At 39.8% G+C, this 24,690-nt stretch overlaps 3 protein-coding genes across 3 annotated transcripts in view; all 3 read left to right on the plus strand.

Moving 5' to 3' along the window:
* Positions 1–7,834, plus strand: part of LOC126366150 (serine protease inhibitor dipetalogastin-like) — a 28,195-nt gene extending 20,361 nt beyond the window's left edge. The window contains exons 2-3 of the mRNA XM_050009095.1: positions 5,722–5,839; positions 6,210–7,834. Coding sequence (XP_049865052.1) covers positions 5,731–5,839; positions 6,210–7,762 — 1,662 coding nt within the window. The 5' untranslated portion in view covers positions 5,722–5,730 and the 3' untranslated portion in view covers positions 7,763–7,834. The remainder of the gene's footprint in view (positions 1–5,721; positions 5,840–6,209) is intronic.
* A 536-nt stretch (positions 7,835–8,370) lies between these two features.
* Positions 8,371–11,459, plus strand: LOC126366151 (serine protease inhibitor dipetalogastin-like). Its single transcript, XM_050009096.1, has 2 exons — positions 8,371–8,408; positions 9,642–11,459. Exon 2 carries the CDS (start codon positions 9,659–9,661, stop codon positions 11,195–11,197), a length of 1,539 nt encoding a protein of 512 aa, XP_049865053.1. The 5' UTR covers positions 8,371–8,408; positions 9,642–9,658; the 3' UTR covers positions 11,198–11,459.
* Positions 11,460–14,795: 3,336 nt separating this feature from the next.
* Positions 14,796–24,318, plus strand: LOC126366398 (trypsin delta-like). The gene is made up of 7 exons (XM_050009507.1): positions 14,796–14,991; positions 15,200–15,226; positions 16,234–16,381; positions 21,414–21,528; positions 22,011–22,148; positions 22,734–22,889; positions 23,230–24,318. The coding sequence occupies exons 1-7, from the start codon at positions 14,796–14,798 to the stop codon at positions 23,401–23,403; spliced, it is 954 nt and encodes a 317-aa protein (XP_049865464.1). The 3' UTR covers positions 23,404–24,318.
* Positions 24,319–24,690: the final 372 nt, after the last annotated feature.

Here is a 24,690-nt window from a genome sequence, read left to right on the forward strand (position 1 = left end):
CTTCTGTAGACCTTGTTCCTTCCGTCGTTACCATACAGCATAATTGTACACTCATCAGAAAAGAGAACTTTGCTCCACTGTAGGTATGACCAATTTAGGTGCTCACGTGCAAAGTTAAGGCGCGCTCTTCGATGGTCTGCAGTTAATTTCGGCCCATTTGCTGGCTTATGCGGTACCAGTCCACGATCCTTCAACCTTCTTCTAATTGTAGAGTCACTTACAGCCACCCTTCGTACAACACGAAGCCGCTGCTGCAGTTGAAAAGCGTTAAGGCGTCGATTTCTTAAAGAAGTTGTTACAATAAATCGATCATCTCGCTCAGAAGTGACCCGATTCCTGCCAGATCCTGAACGGCGCGTGAACAAACCAGTCTCCCGATAACGTTTATAGACTCTATGAACAGATGACAGGCTTAGATGCAGTCTTGCAGCCACAACACGCTGACTAAGGCCAGAATCCAGCAATGCCACAACTTGGGCGGCTTCTGTGGGCGAAGTATCCATACGTTTTAGAAAAAAAACCTTTTTTCAGACGTCCCAAAGTCACAGTATTGAAATAAAAAACAAAAAGTTTAAGGATAGGCGCCAATTTTTAGTTTTTAAACGCTAAATGTACTCCAACCCTAAACACACATTTGTCTCAAAACAGTGATTCATTTCGTTTATAAGATAAACAAATGAAATTCTAATTTTGAATTTAGAATTTTCGCTTATTACTGTAATGGCCAAACTACCAGCTATACATTTATGTATTTTTTTTCATCGTATGAATTCTTTTATGTGTTAAATTCGGACAGAAACAATGAAAACGGAAGTGTTTCGATTTTTTTGATGAGAAGTGTATAAACGATTTTTTCAAAGACAGAATACAATAATATTATCCACAAATCATAATGTTCATACAATGTGCCCAATGCAAATGTTTATACCGCCATTGTGTTTTATAAACAATAATGTTGAATGAAAGAACGCAATAAAATATTGTTTTTTATAGATGGAACTAAGTCAACAGCGCTAACAGGAACGCGGCTAACGAAACATCCGAAATGTGACGAATAAGTGACGTGTTTACATTATTTTATTAGTGACATGTCCTTTGTTGATACCACTGTTTGATAGCTACTCTTTACAAATGAGACTTTGACACGTCGTCTCCTAGCGTTATCCTGTTTTTCACAAGGTCCCTAATGTTACCTGTTACCTAACCTTTACCTTTACCTGTTACCAAGGTTACGTAACCTAAAGATTCCGAGGTCCGGTTTTTCTTCGTGTGTGATCTTCCGACCGGCGAAGGGGAAACCAACCACATACCTCCGAAACGCATTTCTCGGAAATATGGGTTTCTTCACGACGTTTTCCTTCACCACTGAACACGTTATAATCATTTATAATTCAAACATAAAACGAAAACCGTTTTGAAAAATCTTTGGTTTAGGCCCGTTTTAGATGAACCTGCGGCTTCACAGTGAGAGTTACGTTCTTCCAACTAGGCTGCCGCGCCTCTCATAGAACGACAGATTTAGATCAATTTATGTGATCGACAGATCGTACAACTCAAGAAGGGATTTGGCGTGGAAATAATAATATCATTTATAGCTTAACAAATAGAAATATAATTAACATCATCGTATTTTTGATTACCATAGACAAATAAAATATAAATAAATAAATAAATTAACGGTATAAATTCACAAGCAATACAGAAACGTCCAAAAACAAAAGAATACGTTTGCGAAGTTGCCAATACAAGTAATCGTTATTAAAATAAATTACAATAATTAAAACAATTTAATTTAAATAAACATTAAATTGTTATATTAAAGCGAAAAGAAACATAAACACCCAATAATAACATAATATTATATCAATGTAAACATAAATAAATAAAATAAAAATAATGTTTATTTCTCTCACTAGCTTAGAACTTGTATACAATATCCAATGTATACGGGTACAGATTAATGAAGCAGCTAGCATCACACTCAATATTGTGCTGACAAATCTTAATAATAAGGGACTTTCCAGGCTACGTTTCCCAAAAAAAAATTAGATGGCGCTGTAAAGAGGTGCCTTCGTTTAACCTTCTAATTTCATGGATAACAGACGTATATGTACATCTTTTATCTTTGTTTTTAGGTACAAACGATGACCCTTGTTATTACACTCAGGCACAATTGCATCTTTCACCCATTATTATTCTGATTAAAAAAACCACTAAAATAAGCAAAATAGGTAGCAATATAATCATACAGAGTGATAGTGACATCGTAACGAATACTGAGGGGGATGATTCAGACCATGATTCTGAATTAATATGAAGTGGAATTTTTTGTCGCAAAATTCATTTACTTTGTTGTATGTTTTTAATTATTCTCAAATTTATACTTTTGAGATGGAAAATTCCATTTGATATTAACTCATAAATAATGAGCTGAATCATCCCTCTTAGTATTCGTTACGGTGTCACTTACACCTATACCTACTTGTATGGCTACCTGTATTTACTTGTACGGGGTGTAAGTGACATCGTAACAAATACTGAGAGGAATGATTCAGCTCATTATTCATCAGTTAATATTTAATGGAATTTTCCATCACAAAACTATAGAATTGAAAATAATTTCAGAAAACTAAAAAAAGGACATAAATTTTGTGACGGAAAATTCCACTTGATATCAACTCAGAATCATGGTCTGAATCATCCCCCTCAGTATTCGTTACGATGTCACTAACACCCTGTATTGTTTTTGGGAAACGTAGCATGGAAAGCATACGTATCATTGAATATTCTAGTATACAAGCTTACCTGTAAAACTAGCGTTCTTCTCCACAAACATAACTCATGACGTACAGCGGGAGTTCTGGCAGACACCAACTCAATTTTAATTAAGTTTGACATATTTTAAACTACCTATCTCTATCTCTGTTCTACTTCGTCATAAGTGAAGGACGACACAAATTAAGGACACTTATAGGCACTGCGACGAGTCTCTCCTTTCCGTTTGCCCTAGTTAATATGTATGAGGTACCTATTGTCATATAAACAATGATTTCTTGAACTGAATAGCATGTATAATTCAAATTGTATTTTAAACTCGCTGATTAAAAACCAGTATTTTATCATTTTCAGAGGTATGAAAATTGTGACATCATTAAAAAGGTTGTTTGAACATCAGAGTAGGTAGAAAGAAACGTGTTCGGGATAATTAAATTAGAAGATAACACGTGCAGAACAACAGGTTATGAGGGTAATGCAGCGGCCCTGGCGTCGCCTCCTCCACCCGGCCGGCGCGGGCGCGGCTCTTATCAGCTCGCGGCGGAAAGAAGCTGAATAAACCACCAAAAACCGGAACAGTAACTGTGTTATGGAGGGGTAATTCCCATATTTCTTATCTCTCTAGCTCCGGTTTTTTGTCAGCACCTAATGAGCCCCCTCGCCCTCTGCCCCCACCCGCACCCCGCAGGCCCCCTCCTCTAATTAATTTACTTCACACGGAGCCTTTACACGGCATTCGCAAACAAAAAATACGGCGAATTTCTCTGGCCCATGTGTTGTTGATCTCGGTAAAATTGGCGCCACGTTTTGCGGTAAAATTACAAGAGAATATAATTAGGAAGCCTACATGTGACGTGACGGGGGCTGGTGTTCCGCTGACGTGTACGACTACATTGTGATTCGTTTTGATATTCTATCTAGGTATCGCTCTGCTTTTCTCGCAAATAGGTATCATTATCCCGGCGGAGGCTTCGTAACAACCGAAACTTTGTGTACAAAAAAAAAGACAAAAACATTATAAAGATTCTATCTATCTATCTATCTACAGAACATAAACATTAGGTTGCTATAGTTAGCATATAGCAACGAGACCAAAAAATGAAAGAATCTGTGCAAACAACGTGATAATATCCGTAGCCCTTAAAAACGCTGTAAGTATCATGTTATTCAGCTACCTACGATTTATAATAGGTAAATAAAATCTAAGATAATGATTTTTCATCGGTATGAAATCATTTGACACTTCATCGACTATATTTTCGCACGAAGAGCGTAGTCAATAACCGCAACTACTGGCCGCCCCCCACTCTCGGCGACTACCTAGAAAAAAACAAAATTATTTTACTAACTTTAGCTCTTAGGGCTTTAGCTCTTGAGGCATAGAATAAACGGTAATAATACCATGTAAATGTAAATTACATAAGTACCTACTTAAATATTCATATTCATTATACTAAACGGTTTGTAAAATGTATAGGTACTCTTTCTCTCTCTCTCTCTCTCTCTATTTAAGAGCTGCGCTCTTGTCGGTGGAGTAATCGCCATTCCTCTCTTCTTCCCGCCAAAACCTTCACCTCCCGATACGACACGACCTGCATCTTCTCTTTTATTTGTTTCATAAATGTTATCCTAGGTCTACCCCTTCCTCTCTTCCCTAGGTACTATAGGTACTATAGGTATATATTATAAATTGTCCTCTGTTTCCAGTAAAAAACTTTGATTTTATTCTACAGATTCTAAGTTCTATTACCAATTAAGAATGCGGCCGGATGAATTTGAAAACCGACTGAAAACAAGAAACTTTCCCTTTCCATTTTTCACTGTCCACAATATTGCTACATAATAACTTGTGGACTTATTTCCTGTAATCAACCAGCCAGTGATCGCAGAATCGTCCCCTCAGTGGTAGTCGGGTCACGCGCCGGCCGCTCCAATTGAAAGGTGCCCAAGATTGAATAAAGATGGCGGACTCACGCTGTCAAATCGTCGCTATTGGCGCGAACGCGAGCACGGGAACACAGCGTGAGGTCACTCGTTCAGAAACAATCCGGATTTTTCACCAGTTTTATTACCGTTTGATTGTTCACGTCGGGGCACCCACGTCCGCCTTGAATAAAAGTCTCTGTATGTGAAATAAATACGGAAAACTCCGCGAAATGCACAAGCATTTAAAAATCAATCGACAGACATTTCCTACAGTTCAGGCTTTCCAAGCGCTATGAAGCAACTATCACAAGAAAAGGACAATACAAAAGATAAGACAAATTCGAATTGTTTCCTGTGGCACGGGTTACGCGACGCGTGGGGCGCTTATATCGAGCACTTCGACCAATAGCCGTACGACGTTTATTCACATAGTGGTGCTAATTCCTGTAAATACCATCTAATTTTATTTTAAGTTATATCTGTCATTTTCTTATCCGCCGAAAAGGAAAGGGACGGGTAATCGACAAGCATAAAATTTATGGAACACACGTCAATTTTAAGCACAAATCTAAACCAACCGTCTAAAAATTTTACATCAGTCAATAACCCGACACATTCATTTACTCATTCTTCCTAAAATTAAGAGCTGTGAATCATCCGTCCCTTTCCTTTTCGACGGATATGAAAATGACGGATATAACTTAAAATAAAATTAGGCGGTGTCTCCAGGAATCGGGGCCAGTATCTCTTGGTCAAAGCCCTCGATGTAATTCGATGTAAGATGTGCGGAACCCGTGCCTTCTGTGCTGGTACGCGTGTACGTGTTTATCAACATCCAACTCAATTGTGCAAACAACTAAACACCTAACATAGTAACTAACAACCTATGTTTACTTTGTATTCGCCATAAAAAAAATATCATAATAAATTGCTGTACTTATTTTAATTGTTACTCGAAACACTTGCGGCTGGACACGAAATGTAAATAAAATCCAATAACAACAGATTATTTGTTCCTAGGTCACCCTTATGAATGCATTGTCTACTGGTACAACATTTCAGTATATAAAAGGGTTTATAAGAAACATACTTAGCAAGCAGTCTCCGATACCCACTGCAGCCATGCGCTTCTATATAGGTAAATATTTACAATATAATGTATAGGACCGTTAAGGGGGGTTAAAAATACCACATTGCTATTTGACATTTGTTTTCAGATATATATAGGTTTTGTTTTTTTTTGTTTTGAGATTTGTTTTGTTTAGATGAATTACTTCGATGTGGCGTATTTAACCCCCCTGTACAATCTAGATTTTCTATTTTAATATTTGCTTGTAATTGTTCCTCCATATCTCTCCAATATTTAAACCCAATATTTAAACTCGCCAATTTGATATTTAGAATTATTTCACTTACGGACGTATTTTTTTTAAAATCCGCGTTTGATCTCGTATAAATCTTAGAATCTAGTATTCAAAACAACCTGTAATCTTTTTTCTGTTTTTCAGATATTCTACTGGTAGCTGTAATACAGTCCCAGATAATACAATTTGTGTCAGCCACAACGCCGATTCCTCCACTGGACTGTGCGTGTTCAGCTGTCTACATTCCCGTCTGCGGCTCGGATGCCATCACCTACTCCAACGAGTGCGTCCTCAACTGCGTCAGCAAGGACCGCAAAGCTAAAGGTCTCCCCCCTATCACCGTGAATAAAATCGGCGAATGTCCAAAGTACCAATGCCGTTGTACAAAAGAATATCGACCGATTTGTGGCAAGGACGGGCACACTTACCACAACGACTGCTACCTTGCGTGCGCCAATATTCGTCGACAATTACTGGGCTACCCGCCTGTTGGAATCGCCTACAATGGCCCGTGTAAGAGCACCTGGACCTGCTCTACCGCAATCATTCCCGTCTGCGGTACCGATAATCGGACGTATAGAAACATCTGCTTCCTCCGTGTTGCTAGTTTTCTGAATCAACTGCAAGGTTTCCCCCCAATCTATCTCAAATCGTGGGGAGCATGTCCATGGGAAGGTTGTATCTGTCCATTAAATCTCGACCCTATTTGCGCCAACGACGGACGGGAGTACACTAACAAATGCTTCTTTGAATGTGAGAAAAGAAGGAGACAACAACTAGGTCAACCTCCCTTACTAGTCGTCAATAAAGGCCCTTGCAAAGATGAATGTGTCTGCACGGCTATCTTCGACCCTGTATGTGCTAGTGACGGCAAAAGTTATGGCAACCCTTGCTTGTTGGAGTGTGAAAACAAGAGACGCAAAAAACAAGGCCTGCCGCCACTGAAAATACTCAGTAAAGGAGAATGTGGTTGCTTCTGTCCCCAAGTATATGACCCTGTGTGTGGCAGCAATGGTAAAACATACGGCAACGGTTGCGAACTAGGTTGTGAGAATCAGACTCGGAAACTGAAAGGCCTCCCACCAATAACGATGCTACACAAAGGAGAATGTGAGAAATGCTACTGTCCCCTATATGTAGACCGGGTGTGTGGAAGCGATGGGCGAACTTACAGTAATCTTTGTTTCTTGGGTTGCGAAAACAAAAGACGTCAAAAGCTCAATTTGCCGCCTTTGACTTACACGAAAGGAGAATGTCCATGCCAGTGTCCATACATCTACGACCCTGTATGTGTAAGTGACGGACAGACTTACAGCAATCCATGTTTGGTGGACTGCGAGAATAGGAGACGCGTACAGCAAGGTAAAGAACCCGTGAAGATACTTTACAAGGGAGTATGTGGTTGTAGTTGTCCAAAGAACTACGACCCAGTTTGTGCTAGCGACAGAAGGACTTATGGAAACCCATGTATTCTGGGCTGTGAGAACGCCAGGCGAGCTGCGCATGGTCTGCCCGCACTGACCGTACTGAACAAAGGGCCTTGCACCTGCTTATGCAACTGTCCTAACACCAACTTGCCCGTCTGTGGGAGCGACAGACGAACCTACAGAAACGTCTGCTGGCTCACCTGCACCACCAACTGCTACCTGCAGAGAGGCTGGCCGCCCGTGCTCGTCACTAAGACCGGCGTTTGTTAAATCAAATGCACAATATTGTAAACAAAAACATGTAGTCCAAGTCATTTAATCTAATAAATGAATAGCACCAAATGTTGTTTTATTATCCGTTCCATTTCGTCAAAAAAGTTAATCTGTATTAAGGCTCAAGGAATCTCGGCCGTTTTCCTTATGGCCCGACGACTGTATTCCTAGCGTGCGTATTATCACTCCTCCCTTCTTTCTGCTGATAATCACCGGATTCCGTAATGAATGCGGACATCTTTATTTTTTACGACTGTACCCTTCGCGAGAAAGTTATTCCGAGCTCAACCGCAGATAGAAAAGTGGAGTCGTAAAATATTATTGCTGTGTTATATTCGATACGTATAGAATATCGTAGACATATTGGTCTGGACTCTAAGTAATAAAGGAAACGTACTAACATTCATGATATTTTTCTTCCCTCCTCTCTCCTGCTCCTCATCTTCTCTCGATAGCTGAAATACATAACATGTTATTAAGTTTATTATTGACTTTCTATCCAGATACCCTTAAATATTCGTAGTTTCTAAAAAATGTTATATTAAGTAAAAAGCTAACCTGTTAAGCAACTCTAAAGCTTCGACAATATCGTAGCGACTCTCGATCGAAGATCATTCACGAATTTATAAAACGGTAACGTATGGTACGATCTAGTGCATTTGTCAAGCACTTACATTATTGGTTGGTAAGGTCACATTTATTTTTTATTTCAGTATTAATGTCTGGAAATTGAATTATACTGAAATACCATAGTAGGTAACCTGTGTCTAGTTTCCCCTTCTGAGCTCCGGTGTAAATACACAAATAGCAAATGCTAGATGCTTGAGACTTCTTGTGGATTCGATTCCCGGTTGAGATAATTTAGAAAGATTGTTTTTTTGTTAATTGTAATAAGTCTTGGTTAATCTCCATCACGTTAAGCCGTTGGTCCCAGCTATTAGCCGTAAAAACACCTCCACCAACCCGCAGTGGAGCAGCGTGGTGGAGTACGCTCCATACCCCCTCCGGTTGATTGAGGGGAGGCCTGTGCCCAGCAGTGGGACGTATATAGGCAGTTGGAGATTATATATATATATATAATCTCCATCAATCTACACTGTAGCAGAATGGTGGAGTATTCTCCATACGATTCAACTTACAGATTACACAGGGTGCACTGACCGTAACGAATGTATGGTTGTATTATAATAGGTACCTGTAGCAAGTCACTAAGAGGCTTCTTTCTTCCCACAAAACTACTCAGTGGAACTACAATACTGAAACTGATGATAGTCGAACTTGTATCCAGCATGATCCACTCATCAATAGACGTTTGTTTGTCAATAGCCACACACGAGCGCAAACAAACAGGCCCTGTTATTTTAACAAAACAAATCATATATTTCTATGACATAGGTGTCTTGTGAGGTCGCGAAAATCTACGTATAAATAAACAGATTATTGTTCCTAGTTTGCCCTTTGTTTAAATCTATTGTCCACTCATACGCAAGATTTCAGTATAAGAAGATCTGTACGATACGTAACACCCTCAAACTCCAATCTAACGCCTGGGGACCATGCACTACCACACAGGTAAATATTGATGCCTGTAAAACAGTACAGGTCTTAGTCCTCTGCCTACCCCTTTGGGGGTACATGCGTGATGTTATGTTATGTTAAGTTTGTTATGTAAAGCAGTAGACTGACTAAACTGGTAAAACATAGAATAATGTTGGAAATATATCAATAGTCTGTAGATCGTATTAACTTTTTTGTTAGCAATAGAACTACACCAGTCATGTGTAGTAAAGGAAGCAGTATTATTTTTAAATGGGGCGAGATTAAAACTATTTTGACAATGTTGGTACTACTTAGTAATTTGTATCGCTCGTTCCAGATATTCTACTGACGGCTATGATACACATCCTCATAGCAAGAAGAGTGTCGACCATCAAGCCGTATCCTCAACCACCCAGCTGCACATGTGAGGCTATCTTCGCCCCCGTGTGCGGCTCCGACGCCATCACCTACTCCAACGAGTGCGTTCTCAACTGTGTCAGCCAGGACTACATGGCCAGAGGCATCCCTCCTATCACCGTCAGCAAAATCGGCGAATGTCCAAAGTACGAATGCCGATGCACGGCTGAACTTCGCCCCATCTGCGGCACCGACGCCCACACATACTCCAATGACTGCTATTTAACCTGCACCAACACGCGACGATTGTCATTAGGTTTACTCCCCATTGGAATCGCCTATAATGGCCGCTGTAAGAACACCTGGACCTGCTCCAGCGAAATCATTCCCGTCTGCGGCACCGACATGAGGACTTACAGAAACATCTGCATCCTTCAGTTTGCCAGCCAACAGAGTCAAAGGCAAGGTCGCGCCCCGATCTATCTCAAGTCGTGGGGCGAATGTCCTTGGGAGGCTTGTATCTGCCCTTTAACTCTGGATCCCATCTGCGTTGACGACGGAAAAGAATACAGTAATTATTGTGTTTTTGAATGTGAAAGAAATAGGAGAGAGCAGCTCGGTGAAAAACCTTTGTTAATCGTCAATAAAGGCCCATGCAAAGTGGATTGTGTCTGCACCGCCATATTTGACCCCTCGTGCGCTAGTAACGGTAAAACTTACGGCAATCCTTGTTTATTGGGATGTGAGAACAAGAGACGTCAAAAGCAAGGCTTATCAGTCCTGAAGAAAGTCGGTAACGGAGAATGCGGATGTTTCTGCTCGCAGGCGTACGACCCAGTGTGTGGTAGCGATGGTAAAACATACGGGAATACATGTGAACTAAATTGTGAGAATAAAACCCGTCAGCTTCAAGGCCTTCTGCCAGTAAAGATCGTAAACAAAGGGGAATGTGAGATCTGCTTCTGTCCTCTTTATGTAGACCGGGTGTGTGGAAGCGATGGCCAGACTTACAGCAATCCTTGTTTCTTGAGTTGCGAGAATAAACGGCGCGAACGACTCGATCTGATGCCGTTGACGTATAATAAAGGAGAATGTCCCTGTCAGTGTACCTACCTCTATGACCCCGTGTGCGCAAGTGACGGGAAAAGTTACACGAATCCGTGCCTGGTGGACTGCGAGAACAGAAAGAATCAGCAGCAAGGTAAAGAACTCTTGAAAATAGTATATAAGGGAGAATGCGGTTGTACTTGTCCAAAGAACTATGATCCTGTTTGTGGTAGCGACGGGAAGACCTATGGGAACCAGTGTGTGCTGGGTTGTGAGGATAAAAGAAGGTTAGGGCAAGGTCTGAGTCCGCTGTCGGTGCTGAACAAGGGTCCGTGTGCGTGTAGATGCATGTGTCCAAACATCGACATGCCGGTGTGCGGCACCGACCGCAGGACCTACAGGAACGTCTGCTGGCTCACTTGCACCACCAACTGCTACCGGCAGAAAGGCTTACCGCCCATATTCATTGCTAAAAACGGCGTCTGTTAGAAAAACTCCACAGAAAATCCAAAGTTCAGAATGGAATGCAACCACCGTGCTCTAATAATGTCAGACAGCCTAAAACATTTCACTGCTTCTTTTTTGTAGAAACAATTAATTTGTAAACGTTTTCCTCGTGGCGAGACATATCTATCTCTTTCCTTCTGCTAATAAAATCAATGGACATAACGAATTCGAAAGGTTTTTTTATGTTACCCGTCGCAAAAAAGTTGCTTACATTTTGGGAACTGTCACAGATAGAAAAATACAATCGACGCTTGTTAAAGATTGATTATTTGTAGCATTCTTCCTTCAACAAAACTGCTATTATATTTTTTTAAACGTTGTTACTTTTCGCATTACCATGTTATAATGATAATAAAATTTGTTTCGGACAGCAACTTTTTTTTTATTCCCAACTGATCCTTTAATATGTGTTCCTGCTACTTATGTAAATAACGATCTCAAAAAACCGATCCGACCACAAAAATCACTTTGCGATCACTAGTTTGGTTAGGACATTACAGGCTGATCACCTAATTGTCCAAAAGTAAGATGATGCGTGCTTCGGAAGGCACGTTAAGCCGTTGGTCACGGTTATTACTTACTGATGGAAGTACGTTGGTAATCCACCTCACAACCCACATGAGAGAAGACCGATCCCAATAGATACTCAAGACGGTACGTATGTATGTACGTAGATATGTAACATTTCAAAATGAGCAACACAGCACGGTTGAGTATAGGCGCTTTGAAGCTTGCTTAGCTAAATGCCGATAACACAATAGGCTCAGCCACGGCTAGGTCACCTAGGTACGAGTAGGTCAGCACCCTTAGCCTTTGTGCGGCCACTTAGACCGCCTAGGTCTCGACTCGAGTGCCTACGGACTAGGCAGCGGAGGAAGCCTTTGACGAACCTCCATCCACTTGACACTGGAGCAACTGTACTTCTAATAGGAAATTTGTAACTTAGCTCTATAAAATCGCATTTGATTGGCAGGAAAATACTTAAATAATACACATACATAGCTTATATAATTATGTCCCTCTGCTGAGCACAGGCTTCTCCTGAGGGTTAGAGCATACTCTACCACGCTGCTCCACTGCTGTGGCTTGGTAAAGGTGTTTTGGACTAGTAGCCCGGTTTTTTTCTACATAAATGGATACCAACCATCTTAAAAATGTAAGCGCTTTAAATAAATAGGTTAAAGTTCAAAGTGCTTTATTTGTAAGAATATAGGTAAGTACAAAATTATCTTAAATGTAATAGTTTTAGTTTTCATCTTGCTACAAAGCAGTCCAAAGCCAGCTGAAGACAGGGAGGGATCAAGGGACAACCCAATTAGACTGTGTTGTTAAGAAACTAAACAAAACTCGCGCAGTGCGGATGCATCGCTGAGCGAGTCGGATCCCGCGGGATTTGCTCAGAACAGGGATGGACTCAGGGTTTGTAATTGGGGTCCTCCAACAGACGCGCAACCTCTTTAACACTTCCATACACACACGAAATTTCCCTAGTGACATAGGCAGAACCACAAGTAATTAGAAAACGCCTTGCAGTAAATGTTAGTCTTAAGGTAGATATGATTAACTCCTTTTATAATGATCCTAATAGATTTAAGTAGCCAAGATCCATGCAACATAAAGCTAAGCTAAGGAAGAACTACTTTAACGAAAGTTACATAATTCTTCTCTTACTTCATTACTTTCGAGAACAAATATGATTACGTAATATAATACTTATATCAACCACGTTAAACAAATCTTAGATAACAACAATAACAATATCTTCAGCGTTATTTTGCTGAGTATAAGCATTATTATTAAATATATTTTTGTAAAGATTTTATTAGTCAGTTATGGATACGGTATCCTAAGTTGGCCCCATGCGTCCATGGTCCATGGTCCTAACCGTCTGTGCGTCTTGTGTTCAATCTGTTTCTCTTTTTGATCCGTCCCGTATAGGTACAATCAACTGTTAAACAAATTAATAAAATAACTATACCTAAATCCGTCTCTGGCGGATTTCGGGAAGCAGATCCGGGCTCATCTGCATCGCGGTCGCGCTAAATTGTTAATTCAGCCCGTTTTTAAACACACAAAACTTTAGCCGCTCCAAACTTGGTCCCACTATGAATATGGTAACTAAGGCGCTTTACATAAGTGGCGGATATCATAACCTAACTCAAACTATTGTTTATTCTTGCTTATATTTTCTTGCTTTCAAAAAGTAGCGCAACTCAATATTTTCTTTCTTTCTTTCTCCGTCCACGTAAATCTTCAATAGGTACCCGCGTACAAGGTAAAATTATTATGTTAATGTTTTACCAATATAAATAGGTGTCTAGTCTTTCAAATTAAATTAAAAAGCAGCCTATAGATATAAATCGTTTGTCGCTTAGAGCGTTGGTAAAAAATGGAAAAAATGACCTTTCACTAAAATATATTTGAAAACAAAATTCAAACGAAGAACATTTACCGATTCTCGCCGTTTATAATTTTGGAACACGAACAATTGTGAACTTGTTCAAATAAAACAAATTAAATTACAGATTGGTCTGAGGCAATACCTCGTCCCCCGGCCCGCGTCCGCAACCTGCCCTTCAACTCCTTAATTGGATTAAACAAGGGATTTTCTAAGTTTTAAAATGTCTGCAACACCACCCGCGGCACTGACAAACTTGGCACCCTTTCTCAAAGAAACTTTACGCGTACAAAACACTTTTATTCGTCAAATTATAACTGCTCGACGGATTCTTTAAAAGACTGAAAAGGACATTCATTGTCCGCTCGTAAAGAAAGTGCTACAATAAAATGTCTTTACAAGACAAGCGCGCCTGCTCGAAAATTAAAACAACAAACATTTTCTTTGCATTTGAATTAAAACCAGGCGCCTATAGCCTAGTGCGCGCAAAAATACTGTAAGTATTACAAAGTTTTACATTACTCGTTACGATTGGTACATTCCGTAACTAACAATTTCACGATCATTTGATTTTATGATGTTAGTGCAATAAATGAATTATGAGAACAAAGAACTTACGAGAGTCACACGCCATCGAACTTGTAAGTGAGCTAACTTCGGAAGTGGATTCTGAGTATCGTTTCAAGAAAAAAGAAATTAGTAAACTGGAAGTGGCCGCGTGTTTACCGAGGCTTTTTTTCTTGAAATGAGTTTAGGAGTGTAATATTTACATTCAGCCCACTGCGGGTGGCAGCAGGAAAGTTCAGTGCGAATGTGTAAATGCAGCACTCGAGCTGCTGCTCTTATTTCCTCTGCTGCTGCTATCTTTCCCCTAGTTAGTAAAGGCCCGATGGCGACAGCGCTAATTAGTGTATTGTGCCTTAATTCAATGTAAACACTACCGTTGTTGACTAGTAAAATAGGCAGAATGCGTGTTATAAGTCAATGAAAACTTCATCAACCCTGGTGTAAGAGTTATTAATTAACCGACAAAGACCCCGGAACATAGCTCATGTAACGAGTACCTGTATATGACCCATGCCCAACAGCTTAACGTGCTTTCCAAAGCAATTAATCATCTTGCTTTCGGACAATCTCGACTTGCGATACGTTACCAACGGGACCTGCAGTTGCAGGTGAAACATGTTGCTGAGGAATTGCCTGCTAACGCTGCTGATCTGCCGGCGGTCAGCGGCCGAGTCCAGCGTCGAGGTGGACTACTCCGAGCTGGCAGAGAAGGCCGAGAGCAACAAGCAGAACATCCTCAACTTCCTCAAGGACTCGCGGGTGCAGGAGCAGTATAAGGCGCTCTATAACTCCTTGCTTACCAAACTTATAGGTAAGTTACAGATTTCCACACGCGACTTCATACCTGTAAATTTTCGATAGGTAAGTATACATAATAACATTCTAAATAAAATCCAGCTCATAGACTTCAGGTCCCCAATACTGAACCCGCTAACGCGGTCACGCTTTCCCTCAGGCATGTCGTCTTAATTTACACCGGCTGAAAGCCTTCAGCACTCACCAATCACAAATGTTTTCAGGTGCCGGCGCCACGGCTAGCAGAAGAGGTAAGAAATAATATTTAAATAACCTATTTATAAAGGAAACTAAAAGTAGTGATATAATAATGACCACCAAAGCAAGGTCGCGTAGGAGAAGAAGTATTCTAAATTGAATTGAATGTGGGTGTACCTACTTACTCCACTAACCAAAATGAAGGAGTATCGTGCGAGTGACATGCTTTGATCACCTGTCACCTGGGTGGTTCTATATCCACCTGAGTTCGTATCAAAACTGAATTGTTGATTAAATTAGCTTTAGTCAGTTGGTACAGTTTCGAACAAGTGAAATCAATTACTTTTTGCTCAAAGGAGGACCGTGTTGCTCTGTTTTTGCTAAACGACAAAACACGAAATTACTATGAAATAGCACACTGTGACGTCATAGAAAAACGTGGTAATAAGTCGAACTGATTATTACGATTTTCTTGATTAAAACTATTCATAAATAAATTAAACAGAAAAAAGATAATAATTTCGTCAGTTTTAGATGTAAGTATTTGTTTAGTCATTAGAACTTCATAATTTATTTTTGTAAATTGTTAGCAGATGCATGTTTCCAAGATTTATTCACATACAAGATGGTCATTTGACTACTTTGGAGTTCACTATTTTTCACGCGAGGGGGCGCCGCGAGTGTAGGGGCAGGCCGGTAATTCTGACAGCGGGCAATCGAACGCGGTAGGCTTATCGGTAGGAGCTAATTGTTTTAAAAATATTATAATTTTATTAAAATCAAGTACTTAAGTATTACACAGCTGTCTCTGCGTTTTTGTCTCAATTTCGCCCTTATTAACATGGTATAGTATAATAATACACAACTCTCTGCTCCCCACCACCGGCTAAGCTAGGTTTACCTCACCTCCCCTCGGTCTTACTTTAGTCTTCAATTGTCAGACGTAACACACACAGATACGCATGTACGATGACAAAGTGTAGAGTCTGTGTGAAACGAGATGTCCGGGGTGTGTCTAAAAAACTAACTAATTTCAGCTGGTGGTTTTTTTCCTGCGCAGGGTCTACGCGTCGGATCGTATCCGGGCGGAACACGTCCATTGCAGCCGTTCCCTGGCAGGTGTCTCTGCGACAGAAGACGTACCCCATCTGTGGCGGCTCCGTCATCACCGACCGCTGGCTCATCACCGCCGCACACTGCTTGCTCAGGTTTGTCAGCTTAAAAATAGGACCGGGGAGAGTTTAGATTAAACATTGCGGATATCTGTGTGAATCTGTGCATTAAGTAGGTACTTTACGACCAGAGACATTTTATATAGGTAACGTTTATTTATTATAATTTTTATTTTTATTAATTAATAAGCTCACATTAGAAACTCTACTTTGAAGTTTTGAACTTCGAAATAATGAATCCGTGCGATGTAACGCAATGTAACTGCCGCCTGACACCCCTGTTACATCAAGTTACATTATCTACATGACATGGACGTACTATGACGTGCTCCGACGCATGAAGATAAACGTAACCACGTAACCAGCCTTATCTTGAATACTAAAAAATACAATATCATTATTACTTTGTAAAACTTATGATTTTGTTGAACCTCTGAAAACAATTTCAAACTAAATTAAAATTAAATAAATATATATAAAAAAATAATAAAATAATTTAATAAAATTAAAAAGAAATAATTAAAAATTATTATTTTTTATTTTTTGGTCTAGACAGTCAAATTAAATTCCAAATAAATTATCTATATAATTAAAATTATGATGAATTGGAACCAATATCAGTGTGTTAGTGACACCGTACCGAATACTGAGGGGGATGATATCCTCATAGTGAAATAAAAAAAAAAACAAATCTTTATCCTATTTATTTACAACAAAAATATAACCTAAGGCGCCAACTGAAGATGGGTACAAATCGTATTTTGTCAACAACCTAATGCGAATAGTTCCGCATTCGTATTCGCAAAGCACGTATTGTATTTCAACCCTTCGGAGAGTCGTCAGACGACACGCCAATCCTGTTCCAACCAATATATTGCATGCCAAAGCCATGTAAAGCGAAACCTCTTCAAGTCCCAAAGGATGCCAAAAGAGATGCCTCTCAGCCGTAAGGGCGACAACCTTGTTGTGAAATCTTTTTCGACATTCGTATCGCAAACTCGGGGTTGAGACTTTGTTCCTGGTGGTTTCAAGCGAGTCAAATGCTACTCTTTTTAATTTAATAGGTACAGTTATCAGAATTATCTTGTACCCACTTTAGAACATTGTCGCACTACATATTTGACATTTAGTAAGACTTACGGTTTAATTTGTCAAAAAAGTTAATATGACATGGTATACATATTAGTACTCGTGACCGTACATAAATTACTTAAGTATATGAAAGAAAATTTTGGTGATGACAATGAGATTTGTGGCAGGCAACTCTCTAGTAATGATGATAGTGGTCTGGCATGTGTTATTACTAGCATACATTATACATCTGTGGCGGTGTCAGGTTCAGGTGACTAGTGGTTCTGTCCACCGTGGTCCCTGATCTACAACAGGTAATAGAGATTACAGGCGTTGGTGTAGGCGTCGATAACGATCTGAATGGTCACCTAACTGTCAGAACGGTGTATGGACACCTTACAGAATAAGGCCGGGTTTCCACAGCCGCGGAGATGGGTGGAGAAGAGCGGAGATGTGCGGATTTGACCAATCACAGCGTTCGAGAGAGCGAATAACGAAGACGCTCTGTCACTCTCTCCCTCACGGTGATTGGTCGATTCCTGCTCATCTCCGCTCATCTCCGCACAGCTCCGCATCAATGGAAACGCAGCCTAAAACACATAGCGAGTGGTGTACCGCGTTCCGAGCCGTCACTGCCAATTGCCGTCGGGCGGGTGGACGCGAGCGGGCAGGCGGCACGCGCTGCGCGTTTTACGGCCCCGGAGAGATGCTCCTTCCACAATTTCAATTTATCCTCCAGAGGGCGAATTGTATTTTTTCCAATGCAAAACAAAAATCGCCCCGGGAAACTCCATACTACAAACGAGGCATACATTTCGTTTCGCCGAATATTGGTACGGTTCGCGATACAAGTGTAAAGAGAATCAGAGAGAAAACTGTTTAGACAATAAAACAGCGCAGTAGGCATCTTTGGCACGAACATTTATTTTTTTCTATTTTTAAAACATTTTCATCGTTCCAAAGTAATAAGGGACTTTCCACGCTACGTTCCTCAAAAACAATATAGGTGGCGCTGTAAAGATTTTCCTTCGTTTAACCTTCTGATTTCATAGATAACAGACATAATATGCATCTTTTATTTTTAACCCATTTTATTACACCCAGGCACAATCTTCCACCCATTATTATTCTGATCAAAATAAAGAGAAGCAATATAAGTAGCAACATAATTCTATACAGTTCAAATGTAATCCAAATAATATCAAACAAGAACTATTTTTATATATTGTATTTTTGGGGAGCCTAGCCTGGAAAGTCCCTTATCAGTGTTGCCGACAGTAATTTGCTAAAATCCCCAAACGCATTGTCGAAATTCCCCACGTTTGGGGAAAGAAAAATGATAATTCCCCACATATTCCCCACAGAAATAAAACAACCAAAAATGTAGGTAAAGTTCCGTCTCTGTGAGGATGCATTTCTGACGTATGTCAGATATCACTAGTGTCACATTCACTGTAAAGTTCTTTTTAATATCTATATTTTCTATTCGTTACGTTGAAGAGCAAATACCATATATTTTTTATTTTTTACAGAAATAAAAAAATGTATTTTTTCCCTGCTAGGTAGAGCTACTTGAAAGCTAAATTCTGCCGGTAGGTCGCGACATATTCCATGTGATTTTTATTTCTGCCACTAGGCGGCGATAATAGATAATACTTAACGTTAAATTCACCGCAAGTTTCCGTCAAATTTTACTCTCCAGATTCTGCTGTAAACTTGACGTCAAAATACGGCAGTAGTTGGACGGCAACTTGACCATTATTCTGACGTGAACTTACGGAATAAAAGGCTATCAGGGAAATCAATCAAGACTAGCAGAAATGTGATGTTAAATATCGCGTATTTGTGTTCATACTTAAAATCCCCGCATTTTCCCCGAATTGAAGCTCTCCCCACACATTCCCCAATCAGCTTTGCTTTCCCCGCAGTTTGGGGAATTCCCCACAGATCTTATATAGGTAAGTACTTGTTCTGATTACCTATGTTGACGCAGTCTTGATTGATGATGAAGAATCAATATTGTCCGGATGTGCAGAGATTATGATTAAATTAAGCATTGTTCCGCTACACTCGACCTTTTTAACCCTAGTTTAAATAATTTTAGGAAAAATCTTTTGTTCGCCTTAAGCATATAATCGAATAATTATCTACTTACTTACTAATCTTTTGTTTCTCTCTTTTTCCTGTGTTCATCTATTTTTGTGACCTCAAAAATTGTATTTTGATACTTTAATATAACATTGAAGTAGTTGTTTTTCACTATAATTGTTGTTATTTAGTTTTGTTGTGTGCACTATATTGTGGATATTAGATTAAGATCTGTACTCTATACTATAATTCTGTTATGTGTTTTCTTTTATCTGTTTGTGTTCCTAATAAACAAAATAAAATAAAATCAATACCTCGGCCTACGTCATTACATTATGTCCTCCAACTTTTCCACCCACCAGTACCAATATAGGCTCGAGTAACACGGGCTCTAGGCTCGAGTAACACGGGTTTGGGATATTTATGCGAGCCTGGTAGCAGCGATCTGTCCCCGGACCAATACTGCAGTTACACCCACTTGTCCGGAAGATATATGACCGGATCAAGATGTGCTCGACTTGCCGCTATTATTCTTTATATAGGCAAATGGATTTTAACTAAGGTATTACATTTAAATCCGTGTTACAGTCAGTAGAAAATCCCCCTTCGCTTCCACCATTTCCATTCATATTTTTTATATTTTCGAAACCATTGTACCTCATTATAATCTTTAATTAAATGTTTAAGTAAGACTCTTAACCAAACAGCTGATAGAACAATTCAGTAAACGAGAAGAGCATTTCAATATCAACCTTAAAGGTTGTTGCCACAAGTGTTTGTGTACCGCAATATTGTATTTTCTGATTTCTTTGTGGCGAGTAAATGAAGTTTATTTGTTACATTGTTATTGCACTGTTGTTGTTAAATATATCTGTAATTACATTGTGTCAGATGAATAGCTCCAATCTAGATGTAAAGGCATTGTGTACACATTTTACTCTTAGGTTCTTTGTCCTTTCTTTCTTTTATAATGTTAGGTACATTAATCTATTTATATTATGTAGATAAATGATATCGTGTTGTTTCCAGGATTTGTGCCCGGTTAATGGCAATAGGCCCGCCTCATATTACATGGGACTTAAACATATCTGGCAAGGAGTGGGTGTATGTGGGTGTGTGGGGATGTACTATTATACACACTTTCGGGGATGCGGGCGTGATGTTGTGTTATGTTTTGTTATTATGTGTATATGTACGCAATTTGACATTTGCGTATCTAAAAGAAAGTGCGCCATGACAACAAAATGTCAAACAGCAATATTGCTTTTTAGATGTGGCCTTTTTAACCCCTCTGGAATTGGAAACAAAAATCTATACTTTTGCTTAATCTCTTGCAGAAGACGAGATTATACCTTGTACTTCCCACAAAACATAAAACTTGCCTCAAACAGTAAAGGCTATAATACCGTTGTACCTTTGTTCCGGTATTAAAGCCGGAGAGAACAAGGAAAAAAGCGAAAAATAATGTTTTTCTGGTACAAGCCTAGATTTTAAGCTTTTAAGCCTATAGTATTTTTCTCTCACAATAATACTAGAAATATTATTCCGTTAAAAACAACCCACGAACTTTTTAGTCTAATACTTATTCAGAAACTTCAAGACACGGAAATTCTGTAACATCATCTTAGCTAATGACAACTACTTACAGCTCTATTTCTTACAGCCACTTGTTCAGTACAGCCACTCCTGGCCATTGCGTTCACGTTTTGTGATTCTATACGTTACATATGACATGAAAGTGCAGTGCATTACGACGACTAACCGGGCAACAACGTCTGCGTATGTGGCATCTCTCTTCACAGGTTTAACTATAATAAAATAGGTTTATATTCAATCAAAGATTCAAAATCTCAATGCCCGGCGCGCGATCTTTGAAACATTAACAACCTTTTCAATATCTGGTGCACAGAACTCGCTCGAGCGACCTGACTGTGCGGTTGGGGTCCTCCTGGAAGACCCACGGCGGGGAAATGTATGACGTCAAGAACAGCTTCGTACACCCCCGCTACGTCAGCAAGACCAAGGTTAGGAAATAGAAAGAAATTATTGTTAAAGAACGCCACAATAATAATAAAAATTAAAAACACATCAAATCAAAAACGTACTTAAGTATACAAAATGACATTTCTACTTCTCTCGTGGGATGATCTGGTAGGGGTTATTAATTGAGCCGTCATTGGGCCCCTGACATGTCTCATAATAAAGACAATATAGCAGAAATTAACCAGCGCCTAAGTGTCATCCGAAACGCGGTATCATCTTACTTTCGAACAATAAAGTGATTCGCTTGCTGAACAAAGAACAGTGCCACAAAATGATTTCAAGAAAGTCATCGGGAATGTGAAGCGGACTTCAGACCACGGATACTCTTGCAAAATGAAATAAAAAAATAAGCAATTATTTATTTATTTAATAATTTATTGTACACAGGATAACACAGAAACACAATATGACAACATGAGGAGAGACAAAAGGCACAACTTTTTAATGATGTTAATGTTAAAAGGTCAACGACGTGGGGCTGGTGGAGCTGTACTCCCAACTGCGGTTCTCCGCCAGGGTGCTGCCCATACGCTTCGTGGATAAAGAGGCCCGGCTTAAGGCTGACTCGCCTGCTATTGTCTCAGGATGGGGGAAACTTAAGGTATTGTACAATCGAAGTCAATTATGTGAGTCTGTTGGTGCTGTATTCTCAGCTGCGGCTCTCGACCAAGGTGCTGGCTACATCATGGGGAAAGCGTTAAGTATACCTATAGGTATCTGTACTGTTTTGTAAGCTCGGTGAAGCGTGTAAATATTGTTGCGACTCCATGTAAGATAAAAACTTCACTATAACCTGTCTTGACTTTTACTCTAATACTATTAAGCTGATGGTCGTCATCTATTTTACCTCTCGACAAATTTCAAACAATGCAATCCTCTGCTGGAATGTATAAGTTGGCCTGAATGTGCTGTTTTATTTTCATGATTCATGATTAGCCTTCAATACTATCCTTAGACTTTTCTGATCTCTATGACCGCCGTACAAAGAGCCAAGGAAACAATTTGAGACAGAAGATCTCGTTAAACTCTCTCTTAAATTCAATTCAAAGGCTACACTGTAAAATTCTGGATCTTTTTTTCGCCCTCAATTTATATTTAGGTATGCAATGCACGTACTGCGTACGGGAAAGAATCAGACTATAATGAAACAAATTAGTCAGGGAATTGAATACTCCTTGTTCTGCAGGAAGGAGGTCCAAGCGCGACGTATCTGCAGTCCACCACTATCCGGACCATCGCCATGAAGCTGTGCAAGCGGTCAGGCCTGGACCGCAAGGCCATTGACCCCGTCTCCATGTTCTGTGCCGGCTCCTTCACGCAACCCTCGCCTGATGCTTGTCAGGTGTGTACTTATGACACTCTCGCAAATAGTGATTACCTGAAGTCAAATGTGTCTACCACTGATTGCCATTAGGGAATTTTGCGTAAGTATTAAGTTAGGACAACTAATCGCTGCTTGATCAACTATGCTTGATGTACACAGAACCAGGAAAGAGCGCGGTCTCTCAGTTCTGCGTGCATCATGCTTTAGCAACCGCTAACTGACACAAGCAATATTATCCGCCATTTTAGCTAACACTTGCTTCGTGCTCTGGAAAAGAACCCATTCAGTTGGTTCTGACCTTGAACGAGTAAGCATTCAGTAATGCATATTTTTTCTTGCATTCTTTTTCTTTTCCCAGGGTGACAGCGGTGGCCCCATCGTCTACAACGGCGTACTTATCGGCGTGGTGTCCTGGGGGTTGGGCTGTGCCAGGGGCAACTTCCCCGGGGTCTACTCGCGACTGGCCAACCCTATTGTCTGGGACTGGATAAACGGACATATTACCAGGAAACCCGATAACACCACCACATAGACGTACATCCTCGAACTTTAAATCAGTTGATTTCTCAAAGACTTGATACTTGTTATTTTTATAGAACCGTTACATGTTACGTTACCGGACTCGTCTATCGCGTCGTAGACACAAATTAACCCGCACTATCGGCTACGCTGCCAATACGTATAAATGAGCCAATAGAATTTATTTATTTCTCGCGTCGCGCGCACGTTCGGAGTCGAGATGCGTGTTGCGGCTACAGTCGTTTCGTTTTAAAGCAAACTCACAGGAGATTTAGGGTTGAACCAAACCTGGCAACACAGAATCGCATTTGTTCCGCCTCTGCGTGCTGCCGCGCGCGGATTGACCCTGCACTGAAGCGCTGTCGCATTTAAGATTTGCTTTCCCAACAGTAAAGCGAGCGACAACTGCTAGCTGCTGTATTGCACTTCCGCGCTTTTATCGCTCTAGTAAGTGACGGTTCTGAATGTCAGAAAAGGAATGAAGAATACAGGTAGTGCGATACGATGTGGCCAGATGTAGTTCAACCTTTAAACACCCTTACCTATCGCCTTGGACCAGAGTTACTTCTTTTTTACTTCAGCGTATTAATTTCATTGTTGGACATGAATGTCATGTTGCTCGGACTTGTGAACTGTGTATGTGTGACTTATTAGTCAATGATTACAATTATAAAAGTGTCACTTATAGAGGAATGTTGTTCTTCTGCGTGATATTTACGTCAGTCAATATTACCACTGTACACTTAGAAATCTTTGCACAAACAATCTGGGCTGCTGTTTATTTTGTAACTGAAAGTTCAAGATTCAATATTAATCACTGGCTAACTGACTGATTGTACTTTTTTATTATGTACGTACTCGGTTTTTTTTTATTATTTGTAATAAATAAATGAAAATGAATGTTCTTTATTGCACGTTTCTAAACAACGAGTACACGCCACCATATGAATGTGTTCCTCTAGTTATTAAATAACTTGTAATGTTTACCATTGGTTTTTAAAAGATGTGTTGCTGTTGCAGTTTCTTGTCATTTCTTCTCCTCAGCCATAACACCTTGCGAAATGACGTAAATTCAAAAATGTTACATTGACCTTCAACAAGTTTATCCATGATAATTACGTTGAATAAATGATTCTGATTCTGATTCATAACAAATAAGTGCTTATTTTATTGCAAAAATGGAAGCATAAAGTTACATAAACAAAAGATATATAAAGTAATCAAAAATCTTTAAAAATCTTTATTTGTTTTCTCAAATTCGATTCGATTTGATTTGATTTGAGAGAGCGCAATAGGCGGT

Source organism: Pectinophora gossypiella, chromosome 4 (genome assembly GCF_024362695.1).
Source record: "Pectinophora gossypiella chromosome 4, ilPecGoss1.1, whole genome shotgun sequence".
In the NCBI taxonomy this organism is placed as follows: Eukaryota; Metazoa; Arthropoda; class Insecta; order Lepidoptera; family Gelechiidae; genus Pectinophora; species Pectinophora gossypiella.

Bases quoted from the DNA above. Each gene is read 5' to 3' on its own strand.
- LOC126366151 (XM_050009096.1), top strand. From the start codon at position 9,659: ATGATACACATCCTCATAGCAAGAAGAGTGTCGACCATCAAGCCGTAT.
- LOC126366398 (XM_050009507.1), top strand. From the start codon at position 14,796: ATGTTGCTGAGGAATTGCCTGCTAACGCTGCTGATCTGCCGGCGGTCA. The intron at 16,382-21,413 runs GTTTGTCAGCTT...TCTGGTGCACAG, and splicing joins GCCGCACACTGCTTGCTCAG to AACTCGCTCGAGCGACCTGA. The intron at 21,529-22,010 runs GTTAGGAAATAG...TAATGTTAAAAG, and splicing joins GCTACGTCAGCAAGACCAAG to GTCAACGACGTGGGGCTGGT.